Source organism: Chiloscyllium plagiosum, unplaced genomic scaffold (assembly GCF_037043375.1).
Source record: "Chiloscyllium plagiosum isolate Xiang-an unplaced genomic scaffold, Cpla_swu_hap1 HiC_scaffold_36, whole genome shotgun sequence".
NCBI lineage: Eukaryota > Metazoa > Chordata > Chondrichthyes > Orectolobiformes > Hemiscylliidae > Chiloscyllium > Chiloscyllium plagiosum.
Window position 1 is genome coordinate 40,698,584 of NW_028270174.1, and position 14,927 is coordinate 40,713,510.

General features: G+C 39.3%; 1 protein-coding gene across 1 annotated transcript in view; it reads right to left on the reverse strand.

Moving 5' to 3' along the window:
• Nucleotides 1-4,746: 4,746 nt before the first annotated feature.
• The window catches only part of adad1 (adenosine deaminase domain containing 1 (testis-specific)), a 92,985-nt gene continuing 82,804 nt past the window's right edge, over nucleotides 4,747-14,927 (reverse strand). The window contains exons 11-12 of the mRNA XM_087980101.1: nucleotides 12,007-12,139; nucleotides 4,747-8,232 (exon numbers count right to left, since the gene is read on the reverse strand). Of these exons, the coding sequence (XP_087836227.1) occupies nucleotides 8,116-8,232; nucleotides 12,007-12,139 (250 nt within the window). The 3' untranslated portion in view covers nucleotides 4,747-8,115. The remainder of the gene's footprint in view (nucleotides 8,233-12,006; nucleotides 12,140-14,927) is intronic.

Sequence of the window (14,927 nt, forward strand, 5' to 3'; positions counted from 1 at the left end):
TAGTGCCTATGAAAACCCCCATCTTTGAGATTCTATTTTGAATCAGGCAATGGACACCTATCCTAACGTATACCATTTTTCAGACTAGCAAGTTGAACACTGTGTCATAGTATGATCTCTCTTTCACAGTCCTACAATTTTTTTTGAAGGATACCTGCAATAGCTATTCTAAATTAATTCTTTATGATGACCTCCACCAGACTGAATAGAACATGACAATTCCTTCCCCTCCCACTCCAAAGACATGCAAGTCCTGAGCCTTCTCCACCACCAAATCCAAGCCACCCAATGACTGGAGGAAGAATGCCTCATCTTTTGCCTTAGGACCCTTCAACCACATAGCATAAACATTGACTTCACTAGTTTCCAAATCTTCCCTCCCCCCAGCTCATCCCAGATCCAACCCTCCAACTCGGCAGGTTGACATGTCCCACCTATTCATCTTCCTTCCCACCTATCTGCTCCACTGTCCTGACCAATCCATCTCAATCATCCCTCCTCTTATATCCACCTATCGCCTTCCCAGCTACCTTCCCCCAGCCCCACCCCCACACTATTTATCTCTCAGCGCTGTTTTCCACCGCCCTACATTCCTGATCAAAGGCTTATGCCTTAAATATCAACTCTCCTGCTCATTGGATGCTGCCTGACCTGCTGAGCTTTTCCAGGCCAAACATTTCAACTATGACAATTCAGAGCCTTACTTCAATCCTTTTGAATGCCTGGCTTAGTGAGTAGTCCAATTACCCTAACTCCGTTTTTTTAAATTTGGGATTTATTTTTTTTCTTGTAATGAAGCAGAAATATTCCTCAAGTCTGAAATCCAAAGTATCAGGTAAGTGTATGGCAACTCAAGCAACCAGAACCATCAACTAAGATATAATGGTCATATTCAGTCCAAGTTGCATCTTTCTACGGATACATACACAACTGCATATTGAGCAACTCAAGCAAACCTTTATTCATCTGTCTCAAATGCCATAAGATGTAGAAGCAGAATTAGGCCATTTGGCCCATCAAGTCTGCTCTGCCATTCAATCAAGGCTGATGAGTTTTTTTTCTCTCACCTTGAAAATAATTTAGGCCAAATAGTGTTTACTCATGGAAAAAGAATGAATGGAGTGCTTAAAGCTAAAATCTTTCGCCAGATCTTCCTTCACTATTGGTCTCGTAAACTGAGAAATTTTGTGCTCAATGATTGGAAACATACAAAACAAAGCTAATACAATTGGATATTAATTTGGGAGCCACATAATTGCACAGGGCAGTGCAGCAAGGAATCCAGAATAAAGAAAAAAAATTCACAAAAAATGTCTCGGATCGTATCTTTGGGATCCTGAAGGGAGAGGGTGCCCAGCCTCAAGCCGTTGTCCATGTAGGTACCAACACAGGTAGAAAGAGGGATAGGGATGTAAGGCAGGATTTCAGGGAGCTAGGGTGGAAGCTGAGAGCTAGGACAAACAGAGTTGTTATCTCTGGTTTGTTACCCGTGCCACTTGGTAGCAAGGCAAGGAAAAGGGAGAGATATCAGTTGAACACGTGGCTGCAAGGATGGTGCAGGAGGGAGGGTTTCAGGTTCTCGGATAATTGGGCTTCATTCTGGTGAAGGTGGGACTTGTACAAACAGGGCGGTCTTCACTTGAACCAGAAGGGTACTAATGTCCTGGGTGTGAAATGTGCTGGTGCTATTCAGGTGGGTTTAAACTACCTCAGCAGGGGGATGGGAACCGGAAGTGAAGTTGCAGGGCACAGGAGGATGAGAGTAGGAAGGACAGGGACAGGATTTCAGGGTCACAGGAATGTGCTGGCAGACAGCAAGCTGGTTTGAAGTGTGTCTACTTCAACGCCAGAAGTATCCGTAATAAGGTAGGTGAGCTTGCAGCATAGATAGGTACCTGGGACTTCGACGTTGTGGCCATTTCGGAGACATGGATAGAGCAGGGTGAGGAATGGATGTTGCTGGTTCCAGGGTTTAGATCTTTCATTAAGAACAGGCCAGGTGGTAAAAGAGGGGGTGGCATGACCTTGTTAGTCAAGGATAATATAACGGTGGCTGAGAGAACTTTTGATGAGGACTCATCTACTGAGGTAGTGTGGGCTGAGGTTAGAAATAGGAGAGGAGAGATCACACTGCTTGGAGTTTTTTATAGACCTCTGCAGTGTTCCAGGGAGGTGGAAGAGAGGATTAGCAAAATTATTCTGGGTAGGAGTGAAAGGAACAGCGTGGTCATTATGGGGGACTTTAACTTCCATAACATTGACTGGAAGTGCTATAACTCTAGTACATTGGATGGATCAGTTCTTTTGTCCAATGTGTACAGGAGGGTTTCCTTGACACAGTATGTCAAAGGGCCAACAAGAGTGGAGCCACACTGGATCTGGTGCTTGGTAATGAACCAGGCCAAGTGTTTGATTTAGTTGTAGGTGAGCACTTTGGAGAGAGTGGCCATAATTCAGTTACATTTAGTTTAGCAATGGAAAGGGATAGGTACATGCCACAGGTCAAGAGTTATTGATGGGGCAAGGGCAATTATAATGCAATTAGGCAAGAATTAGGATGTATAGAATGGGGTAGCAAAATGCAGGGGATGCAGACAATGGAAATGTGGGGCTGGTTTAAGGAACAGATATTGCGTGTCCTTGATAGTATGTCCCTATCAGGCAGGGAGGAAGTGATAAGGTAAGGGAAACGTGGTTTACTACAGAAATTGCATCTCTTGTTAAGAAGAAGAAGGAGGCTTATGTGTTGATGAGGCAAGCTGGTTCAGGTGAGGTAATGGAGAGTTACAGATCAGCTAGGAAGCATTTAAAGAGAGAGTTAAGAAAAACAAAGAGGGGACACAAGCAGTCTTTAGCAAATAGAATAAAGGAGAACCCTAAAGCTTTCTATAGGAATATGAGGAATAAAAGGATGATTTAGGTAGGAATAAGGCCAGTCAAAGACAGAAGTGGGAAGTTGAGTGTGGACCCTGTGGAGATCGGAGAGGTGCTAAATGGACATTTCTCATCGATTTTCACTCAGGAAAAGGAGAATATTGCAAAGGAGAAGAATGGGGTACAAGATATTAGACTAGAAAGGATCGAGGCTAGTTACAAACAGGTGTTATCAATTCTAGAAGGAGTGAATGTAGACAAGTCCCCTGGGCCAGATGGGATTTATCCAAGGATTCTCTGGGAAGCTAGGGAGGAGATAGGAGAGCCCTTGGCTTTGATATTTGAGTCGTCATTGCCTACAGGTTTAGTACCAGAGGACTGGACGATTGCAAATGTTGTGCCCTTGTTCAAGAAGGGCAGTAGAGATGACCCAGGTAATTATAGACCAATGAACCTTATTTCTGTTGTAGGAAAGGATTGTAAGAGATAAGATTTATAATCATCCAGCAAGCAACAATTTGATTTCCGATAGTCAACATGGTTTCGTCAAGAGCAGGTCATGTCTGACAAACCTCATTGAATTTTTTGAGAAGGTGACCAAGCATGTAGATGAGGGTAGGGCAGTTGACATGGTATACATGGACTTCAGTAAAGCCTTTGATAAGGTTCCACATGGTATGCTGTTGGAGAAAATGCAGAGGCATGGAATTGAGGGTGATTTAGCAGTTTGGATTAGAAACTGGCTTTTTGAAAGAAGGCAGCAAATGGTGGTTGATGGAAAATATTCAGCCTGAAGTACGGTTACTAGTGGTGTGCCACACAGATCTGTTTTGGGACCACTGCAGTTTGTCATTTTTATAAATGACTTAGACGCAGGCATAGTTGGATGGATTAGTAAATTTGCAGACGACACTAAAGTCGGTGGAATAGTGGACAGTTTGGAAGAATGTTACAGGTTGCAGGAGGACTTGGATAAACTGCAGAATTGGGCTGACAGGTGGCAAATGGAGTTCAATGCAGCTAAATGTGAGGTGATGCACTTTGGGAAGAATAACAGGAAGGCAGAGTACTGGGTCAACGGAAAGATTCTTGATAGTGTGGGCGTGCAGAGAGATCTTGGAGTCCATGTACATAGATCCCTGAAAGTTGCCACCCAGGTGGATACTGCTGTTAAGAAGGCATACGGTGTGTGTTAGGTTTCATTCATAGAGGGATTGAGTTCCGGAGCCACAATATCATGCTGCAACTATACAAAATGCAGCTCTAACTTGAAATGTTGACTCTCTAGCTCTCCAGCCTGACCGGCTGTGTTTTTCTTCGACTCTGGTCTCCTATATCTGCAGTCCTCATTTACTCCTCCTTGATACCTTCCTTGTATGGCAATTATTCAACACTTTAAAAAATTGGCCAATACAAAAAAGCTATGTGCAACTTAATTTTGTGTTCTGCAAGAAATAACATATTCATAGAAATTTAATACACAAGAGGCAATCTGGTCTTTTTGTAACTCCTGGTGGTCAGTTCAGAATGTTTCATGGTCAGTATTGAGGAGAAAGTGAGGTCTGCAGATGCTGGAGATCAGAGCTGAAAATGTGTTGCTGGAAAAGTGCAGCAGGTCAGGCAGCATCCAGGGAACAGGAGAATCGACGTTTTGGGCATAAGCCCTTCCTGAAGAAGGGCTTATGTCCGAAACGTCGATTCTCCTGTTCCCTGGATGCTGCCTGACCTGCTGCGCTTTTCCAGCAACACATTTTCAGCCATGGTCAGTATTGCACACCAATCAAAATAGAATCCAAATCCCTTAGACTGTGTTAATTTACAAAATAGACTAATACATAAATGCTGAGAAAAAAATGTAAAACTGACACAGAATGAAATGTTGTCAACTGTTTATTTTTGAAACTAACAAAGCAAACACTAACAAATTACTAGAATAAACAAACTCCTCCAATTACCATCTCATCCCTCTCTCTATCTGAGGTAGGACAATAAGAGGGCAGAATTATTTAGGTCACTGATTGCAAAACTGATAAATTCACAGAAGTGCTGCATACACATTTTAGAGGCTCACAAATGTATTTGTGAATTTAACTTAGTTACTGCAAGTTGTTCATGTTAGACCTCAAGTTCCTTGAATAAATTAAGTGACTATGACAAAATTGAACCATAGTCTTACAGTAATGAAGTATTCAAATGTTAGAAACACTTTTGCTTAACAGAAAATCTATGTAACAAAAATATTAAAGATTTACATTTTAATTTCTACTTACAAACCCCAATCCTAATGTTCCTTCATTTTATTTCTCTTCAATACTCGCTATTTCAATATCGTCTTGTAGTGACTACTTATCATACAAACACTGAGCTCTGCAAGTCACTACTGAGTTTAGTGACCCAGTGGCAACTATGCCTAATTGGATGCATTTTTCAATGTGCAAAGGATAAATCTGGTTGGTTGGGTTAATCAATGTGATCATATTTTACACATTGGACTTTCAATCGCCTTTTAGAAAAAAACTTGATGGCCAGTGTTGAGTCAATTATACCTTTTTTTGGAAGATGTCTTACAGAGCCCTATGAGGCAGAAAACACAAGAGAAAAAGGTGTTTTGAGAAAGACTTATTCTTGTTTTGGTGCAGGGCTGGGGAGCAAGATTAGAATAAATTTAAATAAAAGTCAAAGAAATAGTAGGAAAGAGCAAGTGGACAATAAAGAAAGAGCTCAAGTACACACAGTATCTATTAAGTTTGTAGTTATAGCCTTTGCTTTCAAGTGTGCAAACAGCCAAAAGAATTACTGGTCCAGACAGAATCAGATTTCTTGGAAAATGTGGTCTGCATGAAGGAAAATACATTCCCAGCTACCATCCAAATCATGAAGACAATTGTGCAAGCTTTGATGTGGTATTTCAGCGTTAAACTTGCAAGCGCAAGTACTGGATGAAGACATAATTGCACTTCAGGTCACCACTCAATTCCTTTCCTGCACAATCCTTTGTGCAATCCTGCTGTTTAGTTTTAGAGTTCTATTATACTCAAGCTTAATAGTGCAACATGCAAGATTTTGTGCTACATCTCCCTTACAATTCAAAGATCTTGTTTTTTCTTCCTAGCATTAGGTTCTCCGCTAATTAAAAGCATGCATTTATGGGCAACTGTTCACTTTTACAAGCCCTGTGTAGATATTCTGAAGAGCCAGAGGAGTCAGTTTTTGTCTGACACCAATGCGAATATTGCTCTGTGCCACCAAAAAGTGAAGTTTCTTCAGATTTTCCTCATCTTCAATTTGTGTGAAAATTTCACAGTAGGGGTCAAAGCGAGCGATAGAATTTAACTGGCAATTAGAAATCAGGCCAGCACATCGACCTGTCTACTGCTGCCCACATTTTGCAATTTTTACACCAGGCTTTAGTTACAAAAACATTTAACTGAAATAGATGGAATGTTGCTTAAACCGAGAATTCTTTTCATTGATACGATAAATGGGCTGTACAGATTTCCTCCACTCCTTCCTACCGCCATCCATTTCAGTGTGATAACTGATATCCTACTCTCTAAGATCTAATAGCAGCAATGGTACATTCATTCACTGCCATTTTGACATTTCTTCAGTGTGGAACAGTTGAGATCATGGACTCAACAGAACCTTCACATTATGTATCTATATTCAATAGCTGAAATAGTCTGATGCTCAATTTCACAACAAGCGATCTAATTCATTTCCCAGTTGGACTACCTGTCAGAAAGGCAAGGATGGTGGAAACTGCATGTTTCTTTTTTAAAAAAATTCAAGAGCATTACTACTTGGCTAACTTGTACTCACTAGTAACCAAGAACAAGAACAGAAATGGCTTGACTGCAGAGTTGGCTGCACTCGCAAGATAGGGAAATGGTGACTTGTACATTAATTTTTCAAGGAAGACTGGATGGGTAAGAGGATTCTGTGCCAAGTTGAGGGATCAAGACCCTTATAACAAATACTTAAGACACTGTATTAAAGGTCACAAATATGATGAAAAGCTAAATGGCCTCCATATTGCATGACAATGTCTCATATTCTAAACATTACATTTTAATAGTACACAACATAACGTAGTGGTTTAAATCTGATTCATCAAATTAGCGCAAGGTGCTCTACATCAACCAGTTTGATTTATTGCTTTCAATTCTGAAAATATCTCAACAATGTATAATGGTTACAGCAGTTCCAACAGCCTAACAAATCATGAACTAGCATTCTCCTATGATGATTTCTGGAACCATTATCTTTATCATTACCTAGGGATCAAATAAGATCTGTTAATAAAGGGTGGAATGTTTTTTTAAAAAGTGACGGCCTATTCCAGTGTTCTACCTAAATTGAATATACCAGTACAATTTGTAATAGTACTCAGTAATTTGTACAATGAGAAATGTATCTTGAACATATAACCATGAGAAGTATCTGGTGAAATCTAGGCACTTCCCCACTGGAAAGCATAACTAATTAGCCACTAGATTTCTTGTGTACACAGTAAGAAGTTGGATAAATCTAATCATTTGTGTATTTTTGAAGGATACTATATTCTTGGTTTGGAGGTCAAAATAGTTGTGCTACATCATGGAAAAAATTAGCTTCATGTCTAACTCTGACATAAGTTTCCCATCTACTTCATGTCATATATATTTTCAATCAGGCTTACTTTCAAGAACAGAATTGTTTCCACTGCAAACAGTGTAAAAACAGGGTAACCAAATACTTAGGTGCGTTCTGTGTAGTATTAACTACTTCAATGCTGTACCAAAGAACTAAATATAACACTGCAAAATAGTTTTTTCACAATAAAGTAGTTTGAATTTTAGCCAATGTTATCCAGTATGCTGTTATTTTTCAGCCAAAGAACCTTTACAGCAAACATCAGTAACAAACTGCTAATCATCATCACACTGCTTTTGTAGAGCGATGAGTGAACAAGGGGTTCTTTTCTTTTTTAAAAAAATTGAATCTGAAGAGATTTATTGAGGTACAAACATTTCTATGGTAGAATGGATGATCTAGTAGAATGGATGATCTAGAATGAATTAAAACAAGAGACATTCTAAACTTTAATTTGCACTTTGCCTATTATCCACACCAATATACAGCAGCCTTTAGATATAAAGAAACGAAGCGCATGTGATTGAGTTTACAGTTCAAGATTTTCTCGATTTGGAGATGCCGGAGTTGTGTGATTTTTAACCAAGATTTTCTCAGTATTCTTCCTCATTGCATTTGGAATACTTCAGCATTTGGATTCTTGACCAACCAGGAACCAAAACCATGATGTACCAGTGATGATTTCAGCAAAATCTTTGCTTCTTGATATGACTTTGCCATCATCTGAAAGGAATGACAAATTGAAGAGCTACAAAATATGAGTGCTGGAAATTTGTAGTAAAAACAAAATGGTGAAAATGTGCAGCAAATCATTTAGCAATTGATATGAAGACTTTTTCTATCACAATTAATTAAGCATTATACTGATTGGAAAAGTGGAATTCTAATTATTACCTTGGCTTTGTTTTTTTTTAACACACACAATGTATTTTTAAATTCACTTGTGGGATTTGGCTGGGTCAACTTTTATTGCCTGCCCCTAGTTGCATTTGAGATGGTGGTGGTTGGCTGCCTTCTTGAACAGTTCTAGTTCATTTGGTGTAGGTAGACCCTCAAATGGTGTTAGGGAGGGAATTCCAGGATTTTGACCCAGGGACATGAAAGTATTGCAACCTATTTCTAAGTAATTTATGAAATAATTGAACCAGGTATGACCCCAACATTGGAGACAGTTTTTCCCTGACTTCCATTGACTCCAGTTTTGCTTGGGCTCTTTGATACTACAGTTGGTACATGTGGCCTTGATGTCAAGGAGTGTGACTCTCACCTCACTTTTGGAATGTATCTCTTTTCATGTTAGAACAAAGGGTCTAATCAGATCAGGAACTGAGTGTCCTTAAAATCAAAGAATCTCTACAGCTGAGGGAGGATAGAACAAAGAACAAAACATTTATAGCCCAGAAACAGGCCCTTCGGCCCTCCAAGCCTGAGCTGATCCAAATCTACTGTCTAAACCTATAGCCCAATTCCTAAGTATCTGTATCCCTCTGCTCCCAACCTACTCATGCATCTGTCCAGACGCATCTGAAATGAATCTACCATTCCTGCCTCTACTACCTCTGCTGGCAACACATTCCAGGCACCTACCACCCTCTGTGTAAAGTATTTGCTGCATGTATCCCCCTTAAACTTTTCACCTCTCACTTTAGAAGTGTGACCTCTTGTTACTGAGTTCTTCACCCTGAGAAAAAGCTTATCTTTATCTACCCTGTCTATACTCTTCATGATTTTATCGACCTCAATCAGGTCCCTCCCCAATCTCCTTTTTTCTAATGAAAAAATCCTAACCTACTCAACCTCTCTTCATTGCTAGCATCTTCCATACCAGGCAACATCCTCGTAAACCTTCTTTGCACCCTCTCCAAAGTGTCCATGTCCTTTTGGTAATGTGGTGACCAGAACTGTACACTGTATTCTAACTGTATTCTAAATGTATTCTAAATGCGGTCGAAATAACGTCTTGTACAATTTTAACATGACCTGCCAGCTCATATACTCAATACCCCATCCGATGAAGGCAAGCATACGATATGCCTTCTTGACCACTCTATCCACCTGTGCAGCAACCTTCAGGGTATATTGGACCTGAACTCCCAGATCTCTCTGCTCATCAACTTTTCCCAAGGCTCTTCCGTTTACTGTATAATTTGCTCTAGAATTAGACTTTCCAAACACATCACCTCACATTTACCTGGATTGAACTCCATCTGCCATTTCTCTGCCCAACTTTCCAGTCTGTCTATATTCTCCTGTATTCTTTGACAGTCCTCTATGCTACTCCACCAATCTTTATGTCATCTGCAAACTTGCTGATCATACCAACAGTGCCCTTTTCCAAATGATTTATGTATATCACAAACAACAGTGGCTCTAGCACTGATCCCTGTCGAACACCATTGGTCACCTTTATCCATTTCAAGAAACCTCCTTCAACTACTACTCTCTATCTCCTGTTGCCCAACCAGTTCTTTATCCACCTAGCTAGAACACCCTGCACACTATGTGACTTCACTTTCTCCATTAGTTTACCATGGGAAACCTTATCAAACGCCTTACTAAAGTCCATGTATATGACATCTACCGACCTTCCTTCATCTATCAACTTGGTCACTTCCTCAAAGAACCCTATTAAGTTGGTAAAGCATGATCTCCCCCGCACAAAACCATGTTGCCTATCACTGATAAGCCCATTCTTTTCTAAATATAAGTAGGTTTTATCTCTCAGTACATTTGCCAGCAACTTTCCTACCACTGACATAAGGCTCACTGGTCTGTAGTTACCCGGAATATCCCTACTATCCTTCCTGTACACAGGGAAAACATGAGCAACCCTCCAGTCCTCCGGCACCTCACGTGTTTAAGGATGCTACAAAGATAGCTGTCAGGGCCCTGCTATTTCCTCTCTCATCTCCCTCAGCAACCTGGGATAGATCCCATCCAGTCCTGGGGATTTGCCATCTTAATAACTTCTAACCTACCTAACACATCTTCCCTACTTATGTCAATGTGATCCAGAGTAATCAAACTTCTATCTCTAATCTCAATATTCATTATGTCCCTCTCCTCAGTGAACACTGATGCAAAGTAATCATTCAGAATCTCACCTATTCTCTCAGGTTCGACCCACAGCCTTCCTTCCTTATCCTTTAGTGGACCAATCTTTTCTCTAGTTACCCGCTTGCTTTTTATATAAGAATCAAAGACTGGAATGTGGAAATCAGCAGGACCTTTCTTCGCCCATGTTTTGCCTGCTGCTGTAAGACTTCATGACGTCTAAAGTCAATGTTGCGGTCTCTAAAGGGCAACTCCCTCCCAAAGCATACCATAGAAACTGTGGGGCCTGTCCTGATGGTGGGATAGGACGTATCCAGGGTAATAGTGGTGTCTGTTATTAAGGAAGACTTTGACAGGGCTGTTTTTACCTTTGAAATTTCCGGTGTGTCAGTTGATGATAGATGGTTCATCTAATTTCAGTCTTTTGGTTTGAGACTTTCTAGTGATTGATGAAACTGAGTGGCTTGCTAGAACATTTGAGACAGCAAATGACAGTCAACCACATTGCTGTGGGTCTGGAGTCTCATATAAAGGCTAGACTAGGTGAGGATGGCAGATTTTCTCCCCTGATAGGTTTTTTCAACAATTGACAGTGATTCATGGTCATTATCAGATTCTTAGTTCCAGATATTTATTGAATTCTAATTCTATCTACCATGGTGGAATTCAAACTTGGGTCCCCAGAACATTTCTCGAATTTCTGGATTAACAGTCCAGTGATATTATCATTAGGTCATTGCCTCCTTGTTGTTTATTCCTAATATTATTGATGAAAAATGGACAAATGCATAATAGCTTTTATTAAGCAATTAAACATTCTAAAATTAAAGAAATGAAGATTCTAATAATGTTAAAGATCCAGCAAAATGTACTGTTAACAAATCTGCAATGAAATCCATATGAATGAACAGTCCTCCTCTCCCCCAAAAAAGGAAATCTGTAAAAATCAGACACTTATTGACCATCCCAAATAAGTTGCATTTAATGGATGCAAAATTAAACTGAAAACAGAGAAATGGAAGCCAAACAAACTAGAACTTATAGATAATGTTTAACTGTGTCAAGCATGCATTGACTGCAAGATGGCACTAGATTTGGAAAAACTTTGTGCAACGGACACATCTTCAGCCAACATGATGGTAGCATAAAAAAAACTCTTTTTTTTGGAACTGAACAGACCAAGGCTGTGAACTGTCAGTCACAGGTATTGAAACTGTATCAAAGAGGGGTGAGGTGGAAATAGGCTGTGTCATAGCAGGAATGAGGTGGAAGCTCATCTCATGGTCAAATATGACACTAGGTTTTGAACAAACTGTTGCCAGGAAGATGAAGGCTAAAGTGATGACCTTAATCAATGTAATAAAATGATATTTTTCTGAACATAGATTATAGCTACTAGAAATTTTACTGTGAGTTGATTCTTAAAGCTGGAAGTAACTTTACCTTTGCTGCATGATATGTTGGAACCGTAGATAAATCTTCTCTATTTGCTTCTTTTGCAACAAGATAGAAACGACTCAGCATGGCAGCTTTGCACAAGCGACTAGTCATGGAGGTACCACTTTTAAACGGCGAGCTTAAATAAAAACAAATATCAGTTTTGAAAAGGACAATAAGAAGCAATTCCAAATTCAGTATTCAAACAGGTTTATTTCAGGAGATAAACTCGTCACAAAAGAAATTAATCATATTTGTATAAATTCCTCAAGTGAAAATCTTCAAATAATGGCCCAAACTGCTGGAATGGTGAATTTCAGTGAACAAGGTGAACTGAAGTTTTAAACCTTGTTTTTTAGAAGACACCGCAAATGGCAGTAAATGTAATTTTATGGCAGTATATCGGGAATGTCTTAAACGTTATACCCAATGATTCATGGTCAATGAAACAACAAAAGAAAACAAATGAATGGGAAAGAAGAAAGATGAAATTAGAATCAAATTGTAACCAAGAGAGAAAAGGGAGAGGGGGGAAATAAATGGAGAGAAAATGACAAAGAAAAAAAAACTAAAAATTGATAAGAACAAGATGACGACAATGTCGGAAATCAGATTAGTCTAGAAATTTCTAAATTCGTCTTAAAATGTATAAAAATGATTACCTTCCTAACATTAACAGGGATGTTATCTGAGATAATTTGAGGAGTCAAGATCAAATTAGAATGTAGAATCTTAAAGGCTTTGGATTGGCAGTTTTTTGATACTGACCAAATGTTATAGATTTGAGAATTAAACAAATGGCACAGGTTAGGAAGTAAAGGGGTTTTTCAATACATAAAATGCTATTATGAAAACTACTGTTGATTGTAAAGATCCATCTATTATACTTTAGGGAAGCAAAGCTCCTGTCTTTACCTGGTCAGCCTAAGTATCCCTCCAGGCCAAACAGCAATGTGGCTGACTCTCAACTGCCCTCAAAACTGGCCGAGCATGCCACTCATTTCAGTTGTATCAAAACTACTAAAATGTCTTTATTGAATGAAACTTAGAGAAGCCACGCATCAACCTCGGCACCAGAAATTATAACAATATCTAAGTTTGGGCTAGTAAGCAATATGCAACATTGACACCTCATAAGTGCCAGACAATGATCAGTTCAAGCAAATGAGAACCTAACCATCATCCCTTGACATTCAATGGCTTTTCCACCACTGAATCATCCATTACTGACATCACTTTATTGATGATTAAGAGTAGACTAAAGGGGTGGTAATTGGTTAGGTTGGATTCGTCCTGCTTTTTGTGCTGGACAAACTGGGTAATTTTCTTCATTCTTGGGTAAATGCCAGCATTGTAGTTGTACTACAACAGCTTGGTTAGGAGAATGGCAAGTTCTGGAACACAAGTCTTCTGTACTTTGCCAGAATGCTATCAGGACCATAGTCTTTGCAACATGCAATGCATCTGTTTCTTGATATCACAGAGTGAAATGAATTGGCTGAAAAGTGGCATCTGTGATGCCAGGGACTACTGAGGGAGGCCAAAATGGATCATCCACTTGGTACTTCTGGTTGAAGACTGCTGCGAATGCTGCATCCTCATCTTTTGCATACACCTGCTTTCTCGAGCACTTCAGTGTCAATGTCTTGTCTTTTTCTGTCAGAGTTAAACTTTATTCTGCTTTTGGCATCTACTCTATTAACACTCTGGGTCTTTTGTTCTATAACACCTTTATTCTCTGATTTCCTGCCCAGATCTTGTGTCATTTCTCACGACCCACTTTTCAACAGTAAAATTCATAACTTTTGTACCTCGCTACAGTTTCAAAGAGCCATTGGACTGAAATGTTAATGGTTTCTTATTCTATAGTTGCTACTGGATTTGTTGTCTTTATCAAACATCATGTTTCAAATTCAGTTTTCGAACATGGGCAACATTTTGCTTTTGTTTTAAAGAAGTAGAGACATATGAATGCAGTTAGAAATAACAAATGGGTCAGAAAAGACTGGATTATGCCTGGGTCATTCCACTTCATATAGGTTATCAATCTCCTCAAAAAAAAATCCTTGACTCCACCCCCTTGCAAACTATTGTCCCATGTCCAACATAGCCCTCATGCTAAAGTCACTGAATATGTTATTGCCTCGTGAATCAGTGCTTATTTTCCCTGGAACTTCTTGTTTGAGTCCATCTAATTCAGTTTAAGTAGAATTCTATATGACCATAATAAACATAAACTATTCTCACTCTCATCACTCTGTTGTCCTCTCAGGATCTGTGCTTGATATCATCCTATTGTTCATTTACATGTTGTGTCTCATTCAAAAACACTTATTTTCCTCCAAAATATGCCATGGCGACATCTAGCTTAACAACTCTTCCGTCTTTTGCAATTCTTCCAGTGTTGTGAAAATATCAAATTGCTTTCCTGATAACTAATAGTGGACAAGCAGAAATTTTCACCCATTAAATATTTGGATTATAAAGGCCGTTGCCTTCCATCACCACTCCAAACTCTTACCACTGACTCCATTTCTGATTCTAGTTTCCAACTCTCTCTATGGTCTCATCTCATTTTTCTGTAATCTAATTGGGTCTGACAATCCCAAAATATCTGCACTCATCTAATTTTGGCCTTTACAGCAATTTTAATTGCACCTGACGATTATGTCTTCGGTTACTTAGAACCAAGCTCTGGAATTCTCTCCTTAAATCTCTCCACCTTTGCCCCTTTTTCCTATTTTAAGGCACTCTTTAAAGTCTACTCTTTGACCAAGATGTGAAATTCTGCTCTAAACAGCACTCAAAGAACCTTTGTCATTTTATCTTAAATACACCATATAAGACACCATGGTCCTACAAAATAATCTATTCTTCACTTATCATGAGCAAAAACATTAGTCATTTAATCGTATAAACACATATAC